The following is an 18817-nucleotide window of genomic DNA, read 5'->3' on the forward strand; positions in this document are numbered from 1 at the left end:
ATAAATGATTTGGGTATTACCAAATTTCATTAACCAATTAACTCACATTTTACAATAGCTTGAAATCAAAACCAAAATTTTAAATATCATAAATTTGAAACTTTTGGAATTGATTTTGTATTTTTTTAGTCTAAGATGTATATCGGTTCCAGACTAGGAAAAAAAAGAAAGTACAGTTTCCAGTTCTAAGCAGTAAAATTCAAAGATGTTCTGGTAAAAAAAAAATGAGGTCTTACCCCAAAATTGTCATCTCAACTATAATATTAATATTCTAATAACATCAAAATTTATATAATACAAACGTTCTATGATTCACTGCATCATAATAGTAATATATATATACATAGCCCCGAAATAATCAAAGCAGTTTTGCAACAAATAGTTCACCTTGTTGCAGCCAACCGACGGATGTTCTGGCATATTAACAGTTCAACACCCACATTCTCTCGAATCGTGCAGAGCCAGCCATGGCTTCGAGCTAGCAGCGTCTGCCGTTACCACGCATCAGATCCCTCACCTTATATGGGGCTATGAACTTTGTGTGTCTATACAAATTTACCTATCAAGAAACTCATCGCTAGTTCAGGATCGATTAAAAGGAACATCAGATTTACCTTGCCCGACCACCCACGGTAAGGACTACGACTGGATCTTAATCCAAGATTGTGACCTCAGTCACTGTAATCTCCTGAAACAGCAGATTCTGATTCTTCATCACCGTTCTCATCTCCATCTCTGTCCGAATCATCATCATTGATTTCCATATTTTCACCTTCCTCTTCGTAATAACCATTTTCATTCTCTTTTTCATTTTCATTTTCAATTTCTTCGGCTTCCTCTTCGCTCATTTCCATCATTTCATTACTTCTGTTAGGTGTAGCGTCATAAGGTGATGTTCCCCACCTTGCCATATCATACAGGTTTTCGTTGGAATCATCATCAGTATCACCTGCTTCCATGCCAATACTATTGTCATCATTTTCAATCCCAACGTTTTTATCGCTGAAATTACCCAATTCCTCTCTTCCAGAATTTCTAGGTTGCTCCGCCTTATTCTTGAGGGTGCTCTCATTATCTAAGCAATCCTGCAGAATCTCTGCAACAGCCTTCTTCTCTGTTCTCCTTCGTCTGATTGTCCTTGGACCACGCCCATGCCTCTGTCCATTCGTTTTTACTCCCTGCTGCATAAGCATGTTCAATGTCCCACCTTGTTTCATACTCCGCCTGCTAGATTGAGATGTTGGACGTCTGACTCCTCTTTGTGACTTATTACGTTGGCGACCACCCCCACGTGTTCGTACGTTCCTGTATCCAAAGCTACTTGGAGTGTCATGAAGACGATCGCGGCTATCCTCCTTTATGAGTCCATATTTATCGAATTCCAACCTTTCAGTCCTTTCAACATCGTTCGAGAAAGTTTGCCCTAAAGCTGACTTCTGAATGCAGGAGAACAAGTTAATGAAAATGAACTTGGAAAAATAGCGGAAAGACAAGAAATCCTACTTTTAAGATGTACAGAAAACAGGGGCAAGTTCTGAATAGAACCAGAAAATCCTACATAAGGACCCACAAGCTTTACATGTTGAGGTCGGTCATTAAAATGGCAAACTTTAAAGCTTTTTTTTGAGGTTGCAGTAAAAATAATCCCGGGGAATGCATGGCGTGGCCTATACTATAATTCTTCTAAGGTTGCATTACGATGGAGGGAAAATAATTGGGTGGATGGATAAAAATAATTTTGAGTTCGGATTTCAAGTGAAATCAACATTGATTGTACTAGTACACAATACAAATATAAACAAAAGAAATTCAATTGAGAGTAGAAAATTTTGAAACTACATTAAAAAAAAAAACCTGAACAGATTTGAAATCCATGAAAAGAGTAAAGGTCAAAGTCAACAAAACATTTAGAAAAATGTACAGGAGAGAGAGGAGGGAGAGGGGAAGAGAGCGATTGAGCAGACTCAACTGTAAGTGTTTCCACTTTCTTTTCCTCGTGAGACTCGGCCTTCTGATTTGGAGTGTAGAAGATAGATGAATCTAACTCAAAAAGCCTCAGAGCCACAGCAGCCGTTGTTTCTGGTATCCAAGGAAGCTGAGGAACAGACCCAGAACAGGAAAATTCATACTTAGCACCTCTAGACGAGGCACAGTAGCACAATAATTCTTCTGTCGTCTCAAAATCTGCTGATAAGTAGTCACGCTTTATGGCACCCTCGAACTGAGTCAGGAGCTGGAACAAAATTTGGAACACATAAGTCTCCTTACTCGACGATAATTAGAATAAAACAGAAGAGAGTGCAGATGCAGCATGATACAAGTTTATGGCACAATATGTGGTAAAATGAGGTGTGTATTTGCCAAATAAAATATGCCAATTTAGCATAGATGCGACTGAAAACCTGTAAAAGATCATTTAGGGATGAAGCATTCTGCAGCTTCAAGCCCCAAGAATTCCTACATTCTTCAGTCCAAAAAGAATGAAGACCCTCAGAGGGAATGCATGCCTGCAGTAGTAGAACGGGAGTAACCAATCAGTCACATCCTGCCAGGTAAGTCAAGAACAAAAGAAAACTCATGCAAAACAATGTGATATGTACCTCAAGCAAAGTTAGAACGGCCCTGATCAGTCTGATAATCGGTGAAGTTGAGTTCGAACTGCCCATATTGGTCCTATCCATTACATTGTTTTTGGTGAGATTTCCCCAGCCTTCAACATGGCTACGCATCCAATTACAGCGAGGGCAGACCTCGTTTTTAGCATCGTGCGTATCAAGGCACACATCACAAGTTCCCAGCAGAGGCAAGCGCCTTATTTTTCCATACCTCTGGGCACGTAATATTGAAGAATTGAAGCATTCTTTCCATGTCCAAATCTGCAGCTCTTCATACCTCTTCAAAAGGTTATTTTCTTTTGACTCATTCTTTCCGCAACCTATTTTGAAGGAAGTTGATGGTTCCCATGAATCAAATCGATTACCACAAAACTCACTCCTAGGACTCTCAGTACTTGCACTAGCTACACTAGAAATAACTTCAAAAGCTACATCTCCACCCTTGTTTCTACTCTTGTCCGTAAGGTTAAGGAACTGATTCCTCCGAACACATTCCTTGAAGTACACCTCAATTTTTTGCAACATGAAATGCAAATGAGATTCTCTAGTCCCGCGAGTATCCAAAGATTTCAGAAGAGCGTCAAATGCCTACACAAATAATTAACCGAGCTCCAATTAAAAGCATAATAACATAAAGAAAAAAAAACACGCTGATCATACCTATTATTATCTACAACAGCTTCTCTCCTTTCTCCCAACCCATTTAAAGAACAGGAAACCACATGATAAAAGGATTTTGAAAGTTTACCAACCTCCTGAGAATCAATAAGTCTCCAATAGCCAGTAGGTGATTCAAAAAAGATTCGGCCCCAACCAGGATCTAGGCTAGAAGATGAAGCAACAAACTGCCAATAGCGATTTCTCCTTCTATCTTGACCAAGAGGCAAGGACCTGTAAACATACATTTCTTCTGCTCTATGACCTATATAAGACTTTAGCTGCGAACATGACCTTTCTGATGAACATCCATTCTGCTGAAGAGGGGGGGTTACAAACTGAACCACAGCTGCATCCTGAGCCGGAGTATCAATGGAAATATGAGCATCCTCAGCCACAACAGAAGACACGTCCTTTTCTAAAGTGGTTGTTTGTGGATCATAAATAATCTCCTCCCTCATTCGCCTTTTATCTACTTGTGCTTCTGCCCACATTTGCTTCTTAAGAGCATTCGCTGCATCCATCCGATCCTACAACAATTTTTGTTTTGTGAGAAACAAGATAAGACTGGAATTCAATTTCCCATTTTCAACTTAGAATATCCTCCTGTCATACCTCAAGAATCACACGAATTGAATTTCCTTCATTTGCAAAACCAATTAATGCCACAAGGGCACTGAGACGCTCTTCAACAGATAGATCAGAATATTCTCCTTCAGTCACCCCTTGGACCCAGGGTTCACCTGATCCGCTTTCATCAATCTCAACACCTTGATCAAGACTGACTGTGCAATCATAAACAAGATTATTTGATATCAGCACTAGTAATAAATTATCGATGCAAAATTGGTGAACTTGTTTTTACCATTCTTAGGGAAGGATCCCAAATTGTTGCATTCACCGTTTTCATTTCCATCAAATGGAGTAGCTACAACATCAACTTCTGCACCCTCCGCAACATCACTTTCTGAATCATCGTCTCTTTCTTCTTCATCAACATTTTGACCAGACAGAATGCCATGTGCATATTTCTGTATTTTCTCCTTGGCAGCAGCAATGATTGATTCAGCATCAGCTGGATCCTTTCTAAATGCTGGTCGCACACAATATGTTGAAGGGGCAATTCTTTCAAAGAGTATCGGATCCCTTGACAGGGCAACAGATATAGAGGCCTCAGGAGTCTTGCTTGTTGTCAGGTCGCGAAGCCCAGATTTCTACAACAGATACACAATTAGATAAAGGGGAAGAAAAATAGCATACAACAATACTAGCTATTACTTTACCTGAATCTTCTCTGCAAGATCAATAACATTTAAGCCTTTGCTTCCTTCAAGAGCAAGAACATGGTAAGCAGCAAATTTAACAGTTCCCGGCGTTAATCGGTGCCTTGATTTGCGTTGAAGGCTGAATCCTTTTTCTTGCATAATTGCAATGGCATTCTCCGCTGCTGAACCATTTCTCAAAGTGGACACTATGTCTTCACCGCTTTTACTCTGAGGATGAGGATAACAAGTAATATCATGGTGAAGTTTACATATTCAACAGCATGCTTCTATTATTGTGCAAAGGTAATGCAGGGGTTTTATCATATGAGAAAGGGGTCAAGTTCTAGGCCTCAAACACAATAAAATATCCAGGCCTTCTAGGGAGAGTTTAATGAAAATGTTGTGCAAACAAGATGAATACTTGATATTGTATCACAGCAGAGAATTTCACTGTAGATGTCTAATTCCATTTAAAAAAATACCGGATAGTGGTGTCACATAATAATACAAATATAAATAAATTATATGTTGGATTAGAATTTAGAATATTTACAATATTAATGATTGACTGGAATTGAAGAAAGCTTGATGGAAACTCAATTAGTTCCGAAATGTGACGATGAGTTGACAATATATTTCAAGGAAAAAAATGAACACGAGATGATAAATTTCGGCTTTATGTCGGGAATGGAAACACAACAAGGGGCCGTTATTTATAGAACTCTTTGAGGGAATAAAGAGTAGCAAATCAGTTACATAGGTGATAGGACACATTCAAGTATTGACTGTGACTGCAGGTTAAACGTAATTGTGCACCCTCGGAATGAATCGAGTTCACCAAGTGGAAAAAAGAGCTACCTCTTTAACATCATTTACAGAAACACGATCATTGATTTTTTTCTTCAACCGGGGCCCAAATCCAGCAGAGAATGCAAATTGTCGTAATATTTCACACCAGGTCAATGGATTTAAGTGCTTCTGCCAGTTACGTATGTCAAATCCCCACAAATATGCCTGTGATTGTAATTAGACCGATTGGGTTAAAAAACAAAAAACACCTACACAGTGAAATTAGAAGCCATGGAAGAGGATGGAACAATTACCCCTTCAACAACACGAGGATGTCCACCTTCAGGATTAACAGCACTGTACTGATTCGTGCCAGGTCCCCCAGATGGAGTTCTCACAACATCTTCAATATCTTTTACAATGAGTTTGAGAAGAGCAATGTGTATCTCACAAAGCAGTCTTGAATCCTGAGAAAGGGAAGAAAACACAGCAATTGAGATTGGACCACATACAAACGAGTGAGAGAGAAATGGAAAGAACACAGGGGAGGTTTGCACCCAAATCAAGGGGAAATGAGAAGGGGGGTGTGTGGAGAAGGAGGGAATTGGAGCTCACACTTTTCTACACACGGGAAATACACAATCTACAGACCATTATAATTAAAGTGAAAGGAAAAAAAAGAAATAAAAAGACAAAGGTCAACTACAGATCAGATCGAAGTCAAGGGAATCCAAAAAACTCACGTAGTCATGGAAAGCCTGCAAGAACTCATCAAGAGTGAAAGGCCAAAATCCTAGAACATCAGCAAATGTAACAAAGAATTTCCAGACCTGAAGGAGCAAGATCATTTCAGTACTTCAAAGCCGATAAATTGCATCCATGTATATCTTTAAGAGAGAATTAAAGCAAAATCAAATTGGTGTACCATCAGGAGATTTCCAACATTTTCTTCTGAGTTAACCCAAGGTTCCATAGCAAAAGGCAGTCTCAATTGCACAGACTTTGGAGGGAACTCACACATGTTCTCTGAATCACAAAAAAATTCAAAACTTATGCCAACAAAGTTTATGAAACTAAAACAAGCAAAAAAGGCAAGAAAAGTCAATCTAACGAAACATGGCTGAAATAAAACACTTGAAATAAAGGACCTACGCCACCGTTGGAAGCTTAATACAAATACAATTTTGTAATGCAGCTAAAAACCTGAAACCACCTGTCACAAAGAATTGATCTATAGCGTAAAAAGAACTCAGCATAGGAATAAATAAGTTAAATACCCATTTCTAGTTTGTGGTTCATGACTGTGATCAGCTTATTAGTATTGAGAAAAAGCGACAGCAGCACAACATATGTTTGATTTGTTTTGCAAGGCATTCCATAAGTTCAGTAGAGACTCAATAGTCAATAACACAACATTCACAGGTTTAAAATAAATATCGTTTCAGCGTTGTTGAGAAAGTTTCAGCGTTGTTGAGAAAGAATACACATTATCTCAGACAACTTAAATAATGTATTAGACAAGGTTATTCCTGGTTAAGTTGGAATTGTAAAAACAATAAGTTCAAATTCTGTGAAATACGAAAAACATGAAAATTAAAGAACACACATAAAAAATCCTAAGATCCCAATCCTTTCAGATCTCACAACGCAAAATGAGCACAATGGTTCTCAAAAACACTTGCCCTATCAGTATTCACAGGATAGTATGTCACATTCAAGGAAAGCAACACCAACCTCGAAACGACTCAAGGTTTTGCAAAGTGTCATAATCAAGAGAAACAATTGAAGGTAGCCCTTTGCTGGAAGCAGCCAGTTCCATAAGTTCCAGGCGTTCATCCTCTATTAACTCCATGGATTCTTTAGCCATTCTGCGTGCTGCTGCTCTCTCCATTGCAGCTTTCTGTCTCGCTGCTTCCTTCTCCTTGCGATGATCTTCTTTTTCTTTCCTACGCTCCAACTGAAGACAGGATAACAGGAGCACGTAAATTACAAACGCAACCAAGATAACATTAAGTAAAAATGAAGACACAAACAAAATAAAATATAGTTGAACAATACCCGTAAACGCTCCTTCTGCAGAAATTTCTCTCTCCGTTCCATTTCACGCCTTTCTTCACGCTGGAATTTCTCCTCTTGCCGCTGCTGTTCACGTATCATTCGCAGCTCTTCTTTTCGTCTTTCACGGTCTTGCCTCTCCATATCTTTCTTCAATTGTTCCTCCCTCTGGAAAGGGAAACAGACAGAGCAAGATTATGCCAAAGAAGAATCTTTTAATAATAATAAATTCATAAATATCCAGTGCAAAAATTGCAAAGTCCCAACCTTACGCCTTAAAATTTCTTGTTTTTCAAGTTCTTTCCGAAGCCGCTTTTCATGGGCTTGAACTTCTCTTCCAATTCGAAATTCATCATCCTGTGCAAAGTAATTAACTATGAATTGCGGTAGAATCATGTAGAATTTTTTGGCAACAAAAAATTCCATTTTCTTGAAAGTACCTTGCGTTTTCTGTCTATTTGCATATTGTCGTCATTATGTGCAATGAAGTCAGAATTCCTCGGAGATGACGCAAATGGGACCGGCCTGCCCGATTGAGAAATTACGTCAACGCTTGATACTAGTCCCCCAATACCATATTCCCTTGGTACATGCCCATTCTCATGGACAACTGACAGACTTTTTGCTGTACTACCATCATCAACAGGCGAGTCATAGTAGGAAGAAGGTGCCACATGCCTGTACACATCAGACCTAACTTGAGACTCTATGGTTTCATGGGGACCATTTGATGAAACCTGCAAGTCAAATTTACAAAACTTAAGCTATCAGTTCATCCGATGGGATGAGTTGTTCTGCAGTCTAGCGGAACATAAATGCTCCAATTATTTTTCTTTCTTTCGCCTAGCAGTTTTCCTTTCAGTGGAAAAAAGTAATGTAAAAAAAATTTAAAATACAACAGTTCGACTAATAATACAAGGACATTATTCAAGAAACAGGCATGACAAAAAAAACATGCATGCAATATGAAGGGTCCAATTAAGGAGAAAAAAATTTGATTACGTGCATTAATCAAGAGAGTACGCTGATTTCAATTAGGAAGGTATGGCAACATTATCCATTAACACATTTAAATATTAAATTAAATAATAAACCGGATGTAAATCCAAACACAAAGATAGAGAACAAACTTTGATGTGTTTCGCATCATATTTTCCATATGACTTGCTGTCGTATGAATTTCTGTATCTATGTTGCAGCTCCGCCGGCACTGTTTTACAACAAAGAGACGTGTCAGTACTACACATCAGGGCACTCTTCCATACTTTTATAAAACTTTTTAAACCATGGTATAAAACATCAGCTGAAGTCCAGAGCCGATTCAGGGTACACTGCGTCTGTTTTTTGGCACTGTTCACATTCATCTTATTCAACAATCTTGGACTCGTGATTTAAGAAATCAAGTTACATTAAACATCATTTATCCCTGCCTTTTAGATTCTTATTTCGTTGAGCCATTGAAATATCTTTTATTAATGCTTATACATTAAAATGGTCCATCTGATATTTGCGCAAAGAGGAAGAATCTTGAGAGATTCCCATAGTCTCATGTCCAAGGATATCTTGCTTTAACGGACTCTACAACAGTGACTAATTCTAAGTTACAAAAGGAAACTTGCTGTTATAATAAATAATAGCAAATAAGTGACTAGGCACTGAATTAAACAACACATAATCTCTCAAAAATGACGAGTATCCTCAGGAAATAAATATACCAATGGGTGCCCCAAATGCACCAGGAGGGAGTTCATCAAACTCAATGCCAAGTATCGGTCCGTCTTCTCTTAGTGGCTCTCCCAACTGTGCCTCCACACAAGCTATAACTCTACGCTCCACGTTTGTCCTAGATGCCTCATAATACCCTGTTGCCACCAAAGGCTTATCATCACCATTATCAAACTGGCTCGAACTTGATTCCGAATCCGAACCCGAACCCGAACCCGAACCCGATCCCGACAAAGAGCCAGAGTCATGCCTACTGCCAGGTTCAGCAGCCATCCTATCTTCTTTTGGGGATTCAGACAAATCCTTCCGACCAACTGAACCGGAAGGCGGTGTCTTTGTGGCTCCCATTCCTACTGCCTCCTTCTTATCCTTCAATCTCCGATGACAAAACCACATCTGCAATTGTCGGTCAGTTAAGCTCAGTTTCTCAGATAGTTCAGCGCGAGTTGCTTCAGATGGGTACATCTCCACTGCGTTAAAAATCCAAAGGAAAGACAAATGCCATTACTCACAAATAAATTTTCATCCACACAGACCAACTCATAGTCAGTATGCACACGAGTGACTCACAAAAAATAAAAACTTTGAACGTATACATTGTAGCTTACTTAATCTCATCGTTAACAACACCATCAAAATCGAGAACAAAAAACTAATCACATAATAATAGACATATAATTGCACATCTTCATCGGAAAAAATAACAAAATTCAGAAAGAGGAACAAAATACTTGAAACAGGCACCACGAGTAGTAAAAAGACGCAGAATCATCAAGAAAACCAACAAACAAAACACCCACAATTCACACAAAGCAAAACCACCATGAAGAACAATACATATTAAAATAAATAAATAAATAAATAAATAAAAAGACAGTACCTGAATAAGTTTTCTCGAGAACTGACAATTGAAACGGCGTCTTCATCTGACGCTTAGGCCTCTTGGAACCCTCCGTCGGGCTCTGATTGACGTTCCTATCGATCTCTCCTTCAGAACCCGCCTCCATCTCGGATCCAATCAAACCCTAGAACTTTAGAGTTGCCCAAAAAACAAAGAAATTCGTCCCTATCTTGGTAGGAAAGAAAACAAAAACGAGTGGAATTCGACCCACACGAGATAAAGTAATAATAAAAACATCATCGCAAGTAAATAAGAAAAAAAAGATTCTCAATTTATAGAGAGACGGTTGTGATTGCAGATGCAAACGATAGAATATCGAGATCCAATGATGAATTAAAAATAATAATAACATAAATCGAATTGAAATTAAAAGCAACACAAAAGGAACAGTAATTATAGTAGAAATAGGAGTAGCCTCTCTTGCCTCTAACACGAAACATTTTTTTGTTCCTTTTTTTTTTTTAATTTTTTTACGATTCAAAATTAACATGGGGTGTAATTGACTTGACTCCTCACGCTTCTTATTTTTTTAAGGGGATTCAAATTATTTTTATTTTTTTTTTCATTTTGGATTTGATTCATTCTAAGAGATTGGAACCTTCATATTTGTTTTCTGGGTATTTTGGGGTTTTTCTTGACTTGTAATCTCATATTTCAATGGCTCTGATGATCTAAACCACTGGTTTTGGGCTGTTCATGAATTGGGCTTCACATCCATCGATTTTACAAGCCCCAAAATGGAACTCAAACCAACATAACCTTGAATACAAGTCAAGGGCCTAAAACCAATGAGCAGACCTGAATTTTTATTTTTATTTTTTGAATGACAACAGAACTTTACGGTCTTTACACCCGCGTTACGTAAATTTTCGGATTAACTTGGTAGTCTGCAAACCAAATAAGTGGATAAACTACACTGAAAAAACTCTTGTGATAGGTTCGATCGAAAAAATGTCGGTAGGGTAACTCGAATTTCTAACCAATAATGGTCAAACTCTTGTCTATTTTTTCAACCGAACACCGTAAGTGTTTTCAAAGTCGTTTTTTATTATGTGCATACAAGCTTTCATTGTATTGTAATTGATATTTTAAATTATTTTGAAGTTGTTTATATATATATATATATATATATATATATTAAATGGGAATCGTTTTTTTAAAATGAATTGAGAACCTGCAAGGTTGCAATCGCTATCTTTCGATGCATACTGCGTAAAACCCCCAACTAATTCAATAACTTGCAAATAATGCTAACCAGATACACTTCACAAAGCTTGGCTCGTCTAATAAGATATTAGTAAGGACAATTCAACATATAACTATTGACTAAACACTCACATATTCCACAAACTCGGACATCTTTTCATATATGAGAATCATATAATTACTCATTACACAAATTTAGGTTAAAAGTTATCAATTTTCTTTAAATACATCGATTTTTCCTTTGGAAAAAAGAATTACAAAAGCAGAAAATTGGTAATAATTAAAGTTCTATTTATTTACTATTTTTTATTTTACTAAGTGGGGGTGTGATTAAAATTCTATTTTGTTTCTTTCAAAAAAAAAATTTCTATTTTGTTGGGATGTGCATTGGGCTTGATTTCCAATTAAAGAAATATTCAAATCGCGCTGAGTTTGTTCAAGTGGACCTATAAATGTACACCTTCGCCTAAGAATATCAAAATTCTTACATTTGTTTTACTTGGATTGGATGCAATTTTCAAATCCAGTCATTTAATTTTTAATTTTTAATAAAATTGAACTATTAAAAAAACAATAGATGGATATATTTTTTGAACCACCCACCAATCAACTCAACTTGAATACAAATTACAATATTTCGTTGGGTTTTAACTGTTTCTTGAGGCGATTTTTCTTACATTGAAGCAAGTTTTATAACACAAATGAATTTCACAGAAATTTGAAAACTCAAGGGGACAATATAAGCATTCACATAACTTAAACTCATTAAAGCTTGTGATCACAATGTTGACCACTTGAGGTACCATAGATAATTCTGAACATTAGGAAACCATCGGAAATTACATATTATCCAAAACTTTGGACATAGAGACTCGATACAAGAACTAATTACACAACCTGGCAGAATGTTCTTGATTGCTGGTTCGGTTTTCATGAAAGTACGTAGCAACATGTGTCAAGGTTTCCACCACGAGCCCCGCATCAGTACTCACGCAGATTTCTTTTGCTGTCACAACGAATGATATTGAATCAAGGTACCGACAGAACATATAAAATGTAAAACGCATATTCGTTTCATGTCCAAGAGGAAAAACATTTGGCGTGCTTATGATATTGAAAGATTTAAAGCTTTTCCATATAGGGGGCCATGCAAAGAGTAATCAATAATTTCCAAACGATTCTCAGTAGGCAGTTAACTCTTCCTTTCTTATTCGTCAGGCATATTCCAACATAAATCATATAATTACACAAACAAAAAATTCATACAAGTTAACAGGAAAGCGGGTGTTTTGAATCTCAACTCTCAAGGTTAGGAGTTAGGCCTGGCGTTACTAATCTGCCCACAGGTCATCTACGTGTGAGGACACGGGGAATATTTTCTAGCTTATTCTAAGAAATTTACATCACTATCTCATTTTTATTTAATGGGAAATTTTGCCAATGGGTGAAAAGACTCCAACAACTACCACACGGAGTACTGTAAATTTCACAGATTCATGCTTACTCGTTTCTCTTCTTCCATCTTGGCCTTGATGAAGGAATAGAGTGCAACCCCGGCAATTGCAATGGAGGTTCCAATACCAGTTTGCAATGAGATCTTATTACCTGTATCATTTGAAATATGAATAAGTTCCGTATCCTATCAATTCATAGACAATAAAGAGTAAAGGTCAAGTGGAATAGTAAGCTTACCAAAGACTATGATTGAGAAACCAATCACGAAAACACGCTTCAACACATTTCCAACTGCATGCGTGAGTGGAGCCACTCTCTCTAGAGTGTTGGTTGCCAGCTGAGATAGGAGGAAATAATAAGCTTTTAGGGCTTGTGAATGGAGACTATTCAATAAACAAGTAAAGTCGGTTGTTTGTGATGCCAAAACAACTTATTATGCCATTCACTCGACAGATAAAAACTCTTCGGCGTGCTCAAAGATCCCAACCTGGTTGTAGAGATGGTAAAACATTCCAACCCAGAAAAGGTCCGTGACGAACTTGGTCAAACCAACTTTAGCAATTGCATCGTTAAACCCATACTTCATCAGTTGAGGTCCCTCCAACTGTGGGATTAATCAGAAGAAAATGAAAGAATAAGATAAGAAGGAAATATCCAAGGAAATACAATCTAGTAAGGGTATTAGGTGAAGAATATCGCCATTTATCTGCTAGTACTTACGATTACAGCTGGTGGAATGCAAACAATGAGGGCAATTATAGAGATGTAGGCATATAAGTTGGTGCTATCCATATCAGTCTGCAAATAAACATTTGACAGGAGAATCACAGGTAGATAGGTTCCTACTGTATCATAACTCATTAGGCCATCCTGATACGATACTAATTACTACTGTAAAAAATTATCTCATAACCATTGCTTTCTTCGAATAAATGCTCCTGTAGGTGAATGAGATATTGGAAATCATGGCACTAGTAAATCCAAGCCAGTTGAACGACAGTTCAGTCAGTGATGCCATTGATACACCTGCATCAAATTGTAAAATTAACTATGAGAGTGGTATCATATATACATGTTCTGAACTCAATGTCACGCGCTTCGAATGCATGATCAGGCTAAAACTTGTGTCAAGTGAAATTGAAGTTACTTTGGCAAGCCAACATGAATTATATATTACGGCACCATTAGGTGCAAATAATTAGGCATTGAATGTTTCCCCATCCTTGTTTCATCCAGTGTTTGGCTCAAAACTTCCTGTTAACCGTATCTTTCGATTTAATACCCCATAATATACTTCTTTTATTATCACACCACACAATCAAGTGGTGCCTATGAGTATATGAAATCATAAGTAGGAAGCATAGAGTTCAAGCATCACAGGTCTTACCAATGACAACTGGAGCCAGTGACAACCACAAAGCTAAAGGTATCTGCTGTCCAAGAATGAATTGTGAGGCCGCAGCATTGAAGAACGGCTCGAGGGCTGATCCAAAATAAAAATAAAAGGGAGATGTGACAGGTCCCATGGGTATAAATTACAATTTGCTTCCGTAACACAGAAGTTCCAAAATTGATATGTGAAAGGTAAATGATAGGAACCTTTAACTGTGTGAGTGAACGAGACTGCAACTGCAGCAAACGACACATTGCTTGTTACGTGGCCGAGGGCATGGCATACAGCGACTGGGATGAGAAGCTTCAAGAGGGTTGAGTCTATTGGCTATGCAAATAGAACCGCCAAAATTGGAAGAGTGAGAAAGTAATATTTACATAGCCCAAAATTCCTTTACTACCAATCAATTGCATCTTTAAAACGATAAGCCACTGAATTTGAGACCAAATCACTTCCATTTCAGTAACCGTAAATCATGACTTTGTTATAATGCATAATTATGGATAGGCAACCTCCAGCAGGACTCTAACTTTAGGGATAAGTAGTTTCTATAACTAACTAAAGTTAGGTCACAAGTTTGTTCAAAACTCTCATGAGTATTCGACCTTTATATGCAATTAAGTTTTTCTCTGTGGCTAATAGCCTAAATACTTAATGAACATACACGTTTATGCCTCGCATATTATTTAGGTGCCTTTATTCCCGATCCCTGCTTTACACGTGAAGTAAGTGTTAAGTTATGAAATTGATTATCACATACTTCACAGGTTTGGTAGTAAGACAGGAAATGAGATTCTTCCCTCCACAAAAACTTAATATCCGTTAGAAGACAGTAAGAGATCACTTACAGCTCTCTTGGGAAGGCCAACAGTCCAGCTCATCAAGCAGTAGATAACACCAACAAATAAATGTATCACAGACACAAAACTGCACAGAAATGTACTCACTTCATTTTCCACCTATTCACTTAAGTGCGATAATATCAATATCGGAGTTAATTAACAACATGCTTACTATGGATAAGGAAAGTAATTGTAGATCTTCTTGTTGAGAATGTTGAAAATCACATTCAAGAAATACCTACAAAGCAAGGACACGACCATTTGAAGAAAACCTACCAACAGATAAATAACAGTTTCGGCGGCCTCAATCCACCGCCGAGGTAAACACAACAACAAGCGTACCACATGAAGAAGAAGAACCCTGTGACAAGAGCCGGGTACTTCTTCAAAAATCCCACCTTGGCCTCCCTGCTAAGAAAACAGGTCAGAAACCGAATCGCCAGAAAACCGAAGGTTTTTCGGTCGGACGAACCGAAAAAACGGACCTCACCCGGCTGAATCGCCGCCCTCGGCGGGAGACGAAGCCGCCGCGTGGCACGGCTGGAAACCCTCTCTCTTGGCCACCAATGAAAGAGGCAGTGTCGCCGGAGAAGCCTCGAGTAGAACAGCTGGTCGGAGCTGCCTGCCCCATATCAAATTCCCGGCATCCGTTAGCTTCCCGCTGAGCCTCACTGCGGGAAACACACAGTTCCCATTGAGTCTCGCCGCCGGCTTCGGTGGAAGCACAACACCGCGGACGGTGACGCCGGTGATGACGCGTGACTCCATTAGAGAAACAAGAAGGAGGAAGAAGAATCAAAAGTTAGTTGCTTCAGTTAGATTGTACAAAGACTTGGGGAACAAATGTGTTGCGCCGGTAAAGCTTTGAGTGACGCCTATCCACTCAAGAGCGATCAGATGTTGCGGTTCACATTTATTTATTTGAAGCGCCTTCCATTTTATTATATTAATTAATTAATTAATTGTTGCCACATTTTTTGGCACCAATAAATTTACAATATAAAATAAAAATAAATAATACTAGCCAGCAGCAACGTGTCGTGAATAATAGGATGCATCGTAAAAATAATATAAAGATAATAAATTAAAAATAATTATGTCTGTTAATAATTTTAGAAGAACTTGACGATAATAAAAAGTAAAAATAACTAATAAATCAATCGATGTGATATTTTTCAAATCTTTTGTATGTATCAAATTTTTTTCCTCAAATGTTATTTAACAAATAAAAGAAAGTTCAAGGTGATATTTTACGAAAAACTATTCAATGTAATCATGATCTACATCAAAACTACAAATTACTTGTGCTATGAAAAATTACAAATGAAGCATGTAGAGTATTTGATTTGAGTGGGTTAAAAATGTAATTTCGTTTGGCGAGAAGCCCAATCAAGTGGGGTCTTCTTATCTTATCCTCGGGAAGCGAGAGGTCCGTGAAGAAGCACTGGTCCTGTCCAATCCTTGTGATCCAATTTCTCATATCCTTATCATTTTTATCACCACTGTTCCCTTTTTACCCTTAATACAAAATAAATAAAATAAAAATATGTGTTCTGAACAAAAACAAAGAAAATAGTTTGTGTGATTGATTCTAGTGACTATTGGCCTCTCACCTAACTACAACATTTATTTTGATTAAGTTTATTATGAGACGGTCTTACGAATTTTTGTTTGTGAGACAGATCAATTCTATTTATTTTTACGATAAAAAATAATATTTTGACAAATGAAATAATATTTTTTTAAATGGATGAATCAAATAGAATATTCGTCCAATAAAATTAATTCATGACATTGTTTCATAAAAGTTTTTGTGATTTATTTTTTATATAAGATTTTTACATGATTTGAATCAAATTTTTTCACCACGCAAAATTTTTTATATTCTAAATTTGTATTTTATTTTATTTTCCAGAAATATGTTCAAAATTCCCAATAATCATCAATAGACTTTTTAGTTTAGGAACAATAATTTCAAATCAACTATTTCGTGAATTATTTGTTTGTAAATGATATTTGAGCTACAAAATTAATTTATAAAATCATTTTATTTCCACATTGGAATTCATAGCTTCTACCTTCGGTATACGTTGTTTAAACTCTCGTGTTAATATAATAGTGTATAAATCATATTATGTAAGTTAGCCAAAAAAAAATACTCACAACTGAAAGGAATATTTTATTCCTTAAAATCATCCTATTTTGAAAAAGATTTGATTTATTATCTTTTGCCTTTTTTGGACATGAAGTTATTTATTTCTTGAATTAACTTGATTTGAAATATGATTAAGTTTATCAGATTATGGTATTATCGTATATCTATTGATTTAATTCCTTATTGTGTAGATTTATCTTGATCAAGATCTAGAGTCCTACGCCTATAAAAAAACATTCTAAAGAAGGATTCTTGGTCTTTTTATTGGTGAGATGCGTGCACAAGGAAGTGAGAGAGACACAGAGAGAGCTTCACATACGTACGTGAGAACTGAAGAACTTCTGAAGCTTGTCACGATCGTGGTTGTTTGAAGCCGTGAAGAACACTCAAAGATTATTGATCGAATGGTGTTTACATCTCACGTGTTTGGCTTCAAGAGTTTTTCTCCTTACTATGTTTTTAGTTATTCTATTTCATATAGAATTTTTAGGAGAACTTTTATTCTTTATTTCTCACTTGTGTTGAGAAATTGAATTTTACAATAATCACTAGTTTTAGGGTTTGTAAAACTCTTTGAAAGTTTTCTAGTGAAGTTTTGCCCTGAGGCGCTGCAAGAGTATTTTATACTCTTGCTTAATTTATTTGAGTCTATTTATTTGGTTGCTTGTTTTTTATACACGCTTAAAATTATTTTCCGCTGCAAATTACTCAAGGTATTATAGTAGGTGTTGTCAACACCTTGTGACAACATCTCAAACTGTTTATGTGCAACCATTATTTCCTTACAAGTGGCATCAGAGCCATCTTCTTGATACACTAAGAACTGATCTTGGTTTGCTTATTTTATTACAGGGAAAAGATGGACTCATCGTCTGTTGCGAACTCGTTCTTGAAACCTCCAGTTCTTGATGGCACGAATTATGCACTATGGAAGAATAGGATGCGATATACTATTAAGGCTATGGATGTTCGTGCTTGGCAAAGTATTCTGAATGGTTGGACTCCTCCAACGACGCAAGATGAAGATGGAGACTATATCATCAAGAAAGAAGAAACTTGGAATACCGAGGAAACACAAAGTTCAAGCTACAATGCTAAAGCACTCAATGAAATTTTTGCAACTGTAGATATGAGGATGTATGGGATCATATCTGACTACACTATTGCTAAGGATGCATGAGATGCTCTTCAAGAACACTGTGAAGGAACTGATAGCGTGAGAAGAACAAGATTGAGACTGTTAAACACAAGATTTGAAAATATCAGGATGGATGAGAATGAGACTATTGTTGATTATGATAAAAAAAACTTAGGGAGATAGCTACAGAGGCGCATGCTCTTGGAGGACCTATTGCTAGTGAAGCCATGGTGAACAAGGTTATTCGTTCCTTGCCTAAAAGATTCAATGGGAAGATTTGGGCGCTTGAAGAAGTAAAAGACAATTCAAAGATGAAGATGACTGAACTGATAAGCATTCTTCAAGTTTTTGAGATGAACAATAAAGAGCAAGAGAAGGATAAAGGAAAATCAATAGCTTTTCAAGCTTCAAAGCCTTCATATGAGGAATATATTCAATTACATCAAGAAGTTCATCAATCTGATTTAGAAGATGATTCGATCTCTCTCATGACTAGGAAATTCAATGATTATTTGAAGAGGATGAAAGAGTCAAGAAAGACGAATAAAAAACTCAAGGCTCCAATGTTCTTCAACAAGCCCCTAATGATTAATAGACCAGAACAGTCACCAAGGAAGCCTA

General features: G+C 37.1%; 2 protein-coding genes across 3 annotated transcripts; both read right to left on the minus strand.

The window, feature by feature from the left end:
- Positions 1-193: 193 nt before the first annotated feature.
- On the minus strand, positions 194-10560 carry LOC140893130 (homeobox-DDT domain protein RLT1). Its single transcript, XM_073302195.1, has 19 exons — positions 9987-10560; positions 9097-9576; positions 8512-8591; positions 7822-8118; positions 7649-7738; positions 7385-7549; positions 7061-7283; positions 6252-6352; positions 6070-6156; positions 5641-5793; positions 5396-5551; positions 4556-4765; positions 4138-4486; positions 3888-4057; positions 3368-3802; positions 2601-3203; positions 2403-2507; positions 1970-2233; positions 194-1436 (listed from the first exon to the last, which is right to left on the minus strand). The coding sequence occupies exons 1-19, from the start codon at positions 10111-10113 to the stop codon at positions 672-674; spliced, it is 4860 nt and encodes a 1619-aa protein (XP_073158296.1). The 5' UTR covers positions 10114-10560; the 3' UTR covers positions 194-671.
- A 1387-nt stretch (positions 10561-11947) lies between these two features.
- On the minus strand, positions 11948-15808 carry LOC140886723 (triose phosphate/phosphate translocator, chloroplastic). 2 transcript variants are annotated; one of them, XM_073293469.1, is made up of 12 exons: positions 15394-15808; positions 15246-15311; positions 15076-15141; positions 14910-14988; positions 14268-14388; positions 14056-14151; positions 13582-13694; positions 13389-13466; positions 13156-13272; positions 12906-13005; positions 12718-12818; positions 11948-12219 (listed from the first exon to the last, which is right to left on the minus strand). In XM_073293469.1, exons 1-12 carry the CDS (start codon positions 15669-15671, stop codon positions 12202-12204), a joined length of 1233 nt encoding a protein of 410 aa, XP_073149570.1. In that variant the 5' UTR covers positions 15672-15808; the 3' UTR covers positions 11948-12201. The 2 variants fall into 2 exon arrangements, with proteins under 2 accessions (XP_073149570.1, XP_073149572.1); XM_073293471.1 differs by having other exon boundaries at positions 15389-15671.
- Between the last annotated feature and the right edge of the window lie 3009 nt (positions 15809-18817).

This window comes from Henckelia pumila, chromosome 3, assembly GCF_033568475.1.
Source record: "Henckelia pumila isolate YLH828 chromosome 3, ASM3356847v2, whole genome shotgun sequence".
In the NCBI taxonomy this organism is placed as follows: Eukaryota; Viridiplantae; Streptophyta; class Magnoliopsida; order Lamiales; family Gesneriaceae; genus Henckelia; species Henckelia pumila.

Coding starts and splice junctions, on each gene's coding strand:
- LOC140886723 (XM_073293469.1), bottom strand. CDS start 15,671: ATGGAGTCACGCGTCATCACCGGCGTCACCGTCCGCGGTGTTGTGCTT. Junction 15,142..15,245: donor GGGTTCTTCTTCTTCATGTG/GTACGCTTGTTG, acceptor CTTGCTTTGTAG/GTATTTCTTGAATGTGATTT. Junction 13,273..13,388: donor GCATTCCACCAGCTGTAATC/GTAAGTACTAGC, acceptor TTAATCCCACAG/TTGGAGGGACCTCAACTGAT.
- LOC140893130 (XM_073302195.1), bottom strand. CDS start 10,113: ATGGAGGCGGGTTCTGAAGGAGAGATCGATAGGAACGTCAATCAGAGC. Junction 5,794..6,069: donor TGCAGGCTTTCCATGACTAC/GTGAGTTTTTTG, acceptor TCCCTTTCTCAG/GATTCAAGACTGCTTTGTGA. Junction 1,437..1,969: donor AGAAAGTGGAAACACTTACA/GTTGAGTCTGCT, acceptor TCCTGCATTCAG/AAGTCAGCTTTAGGGCAAAC.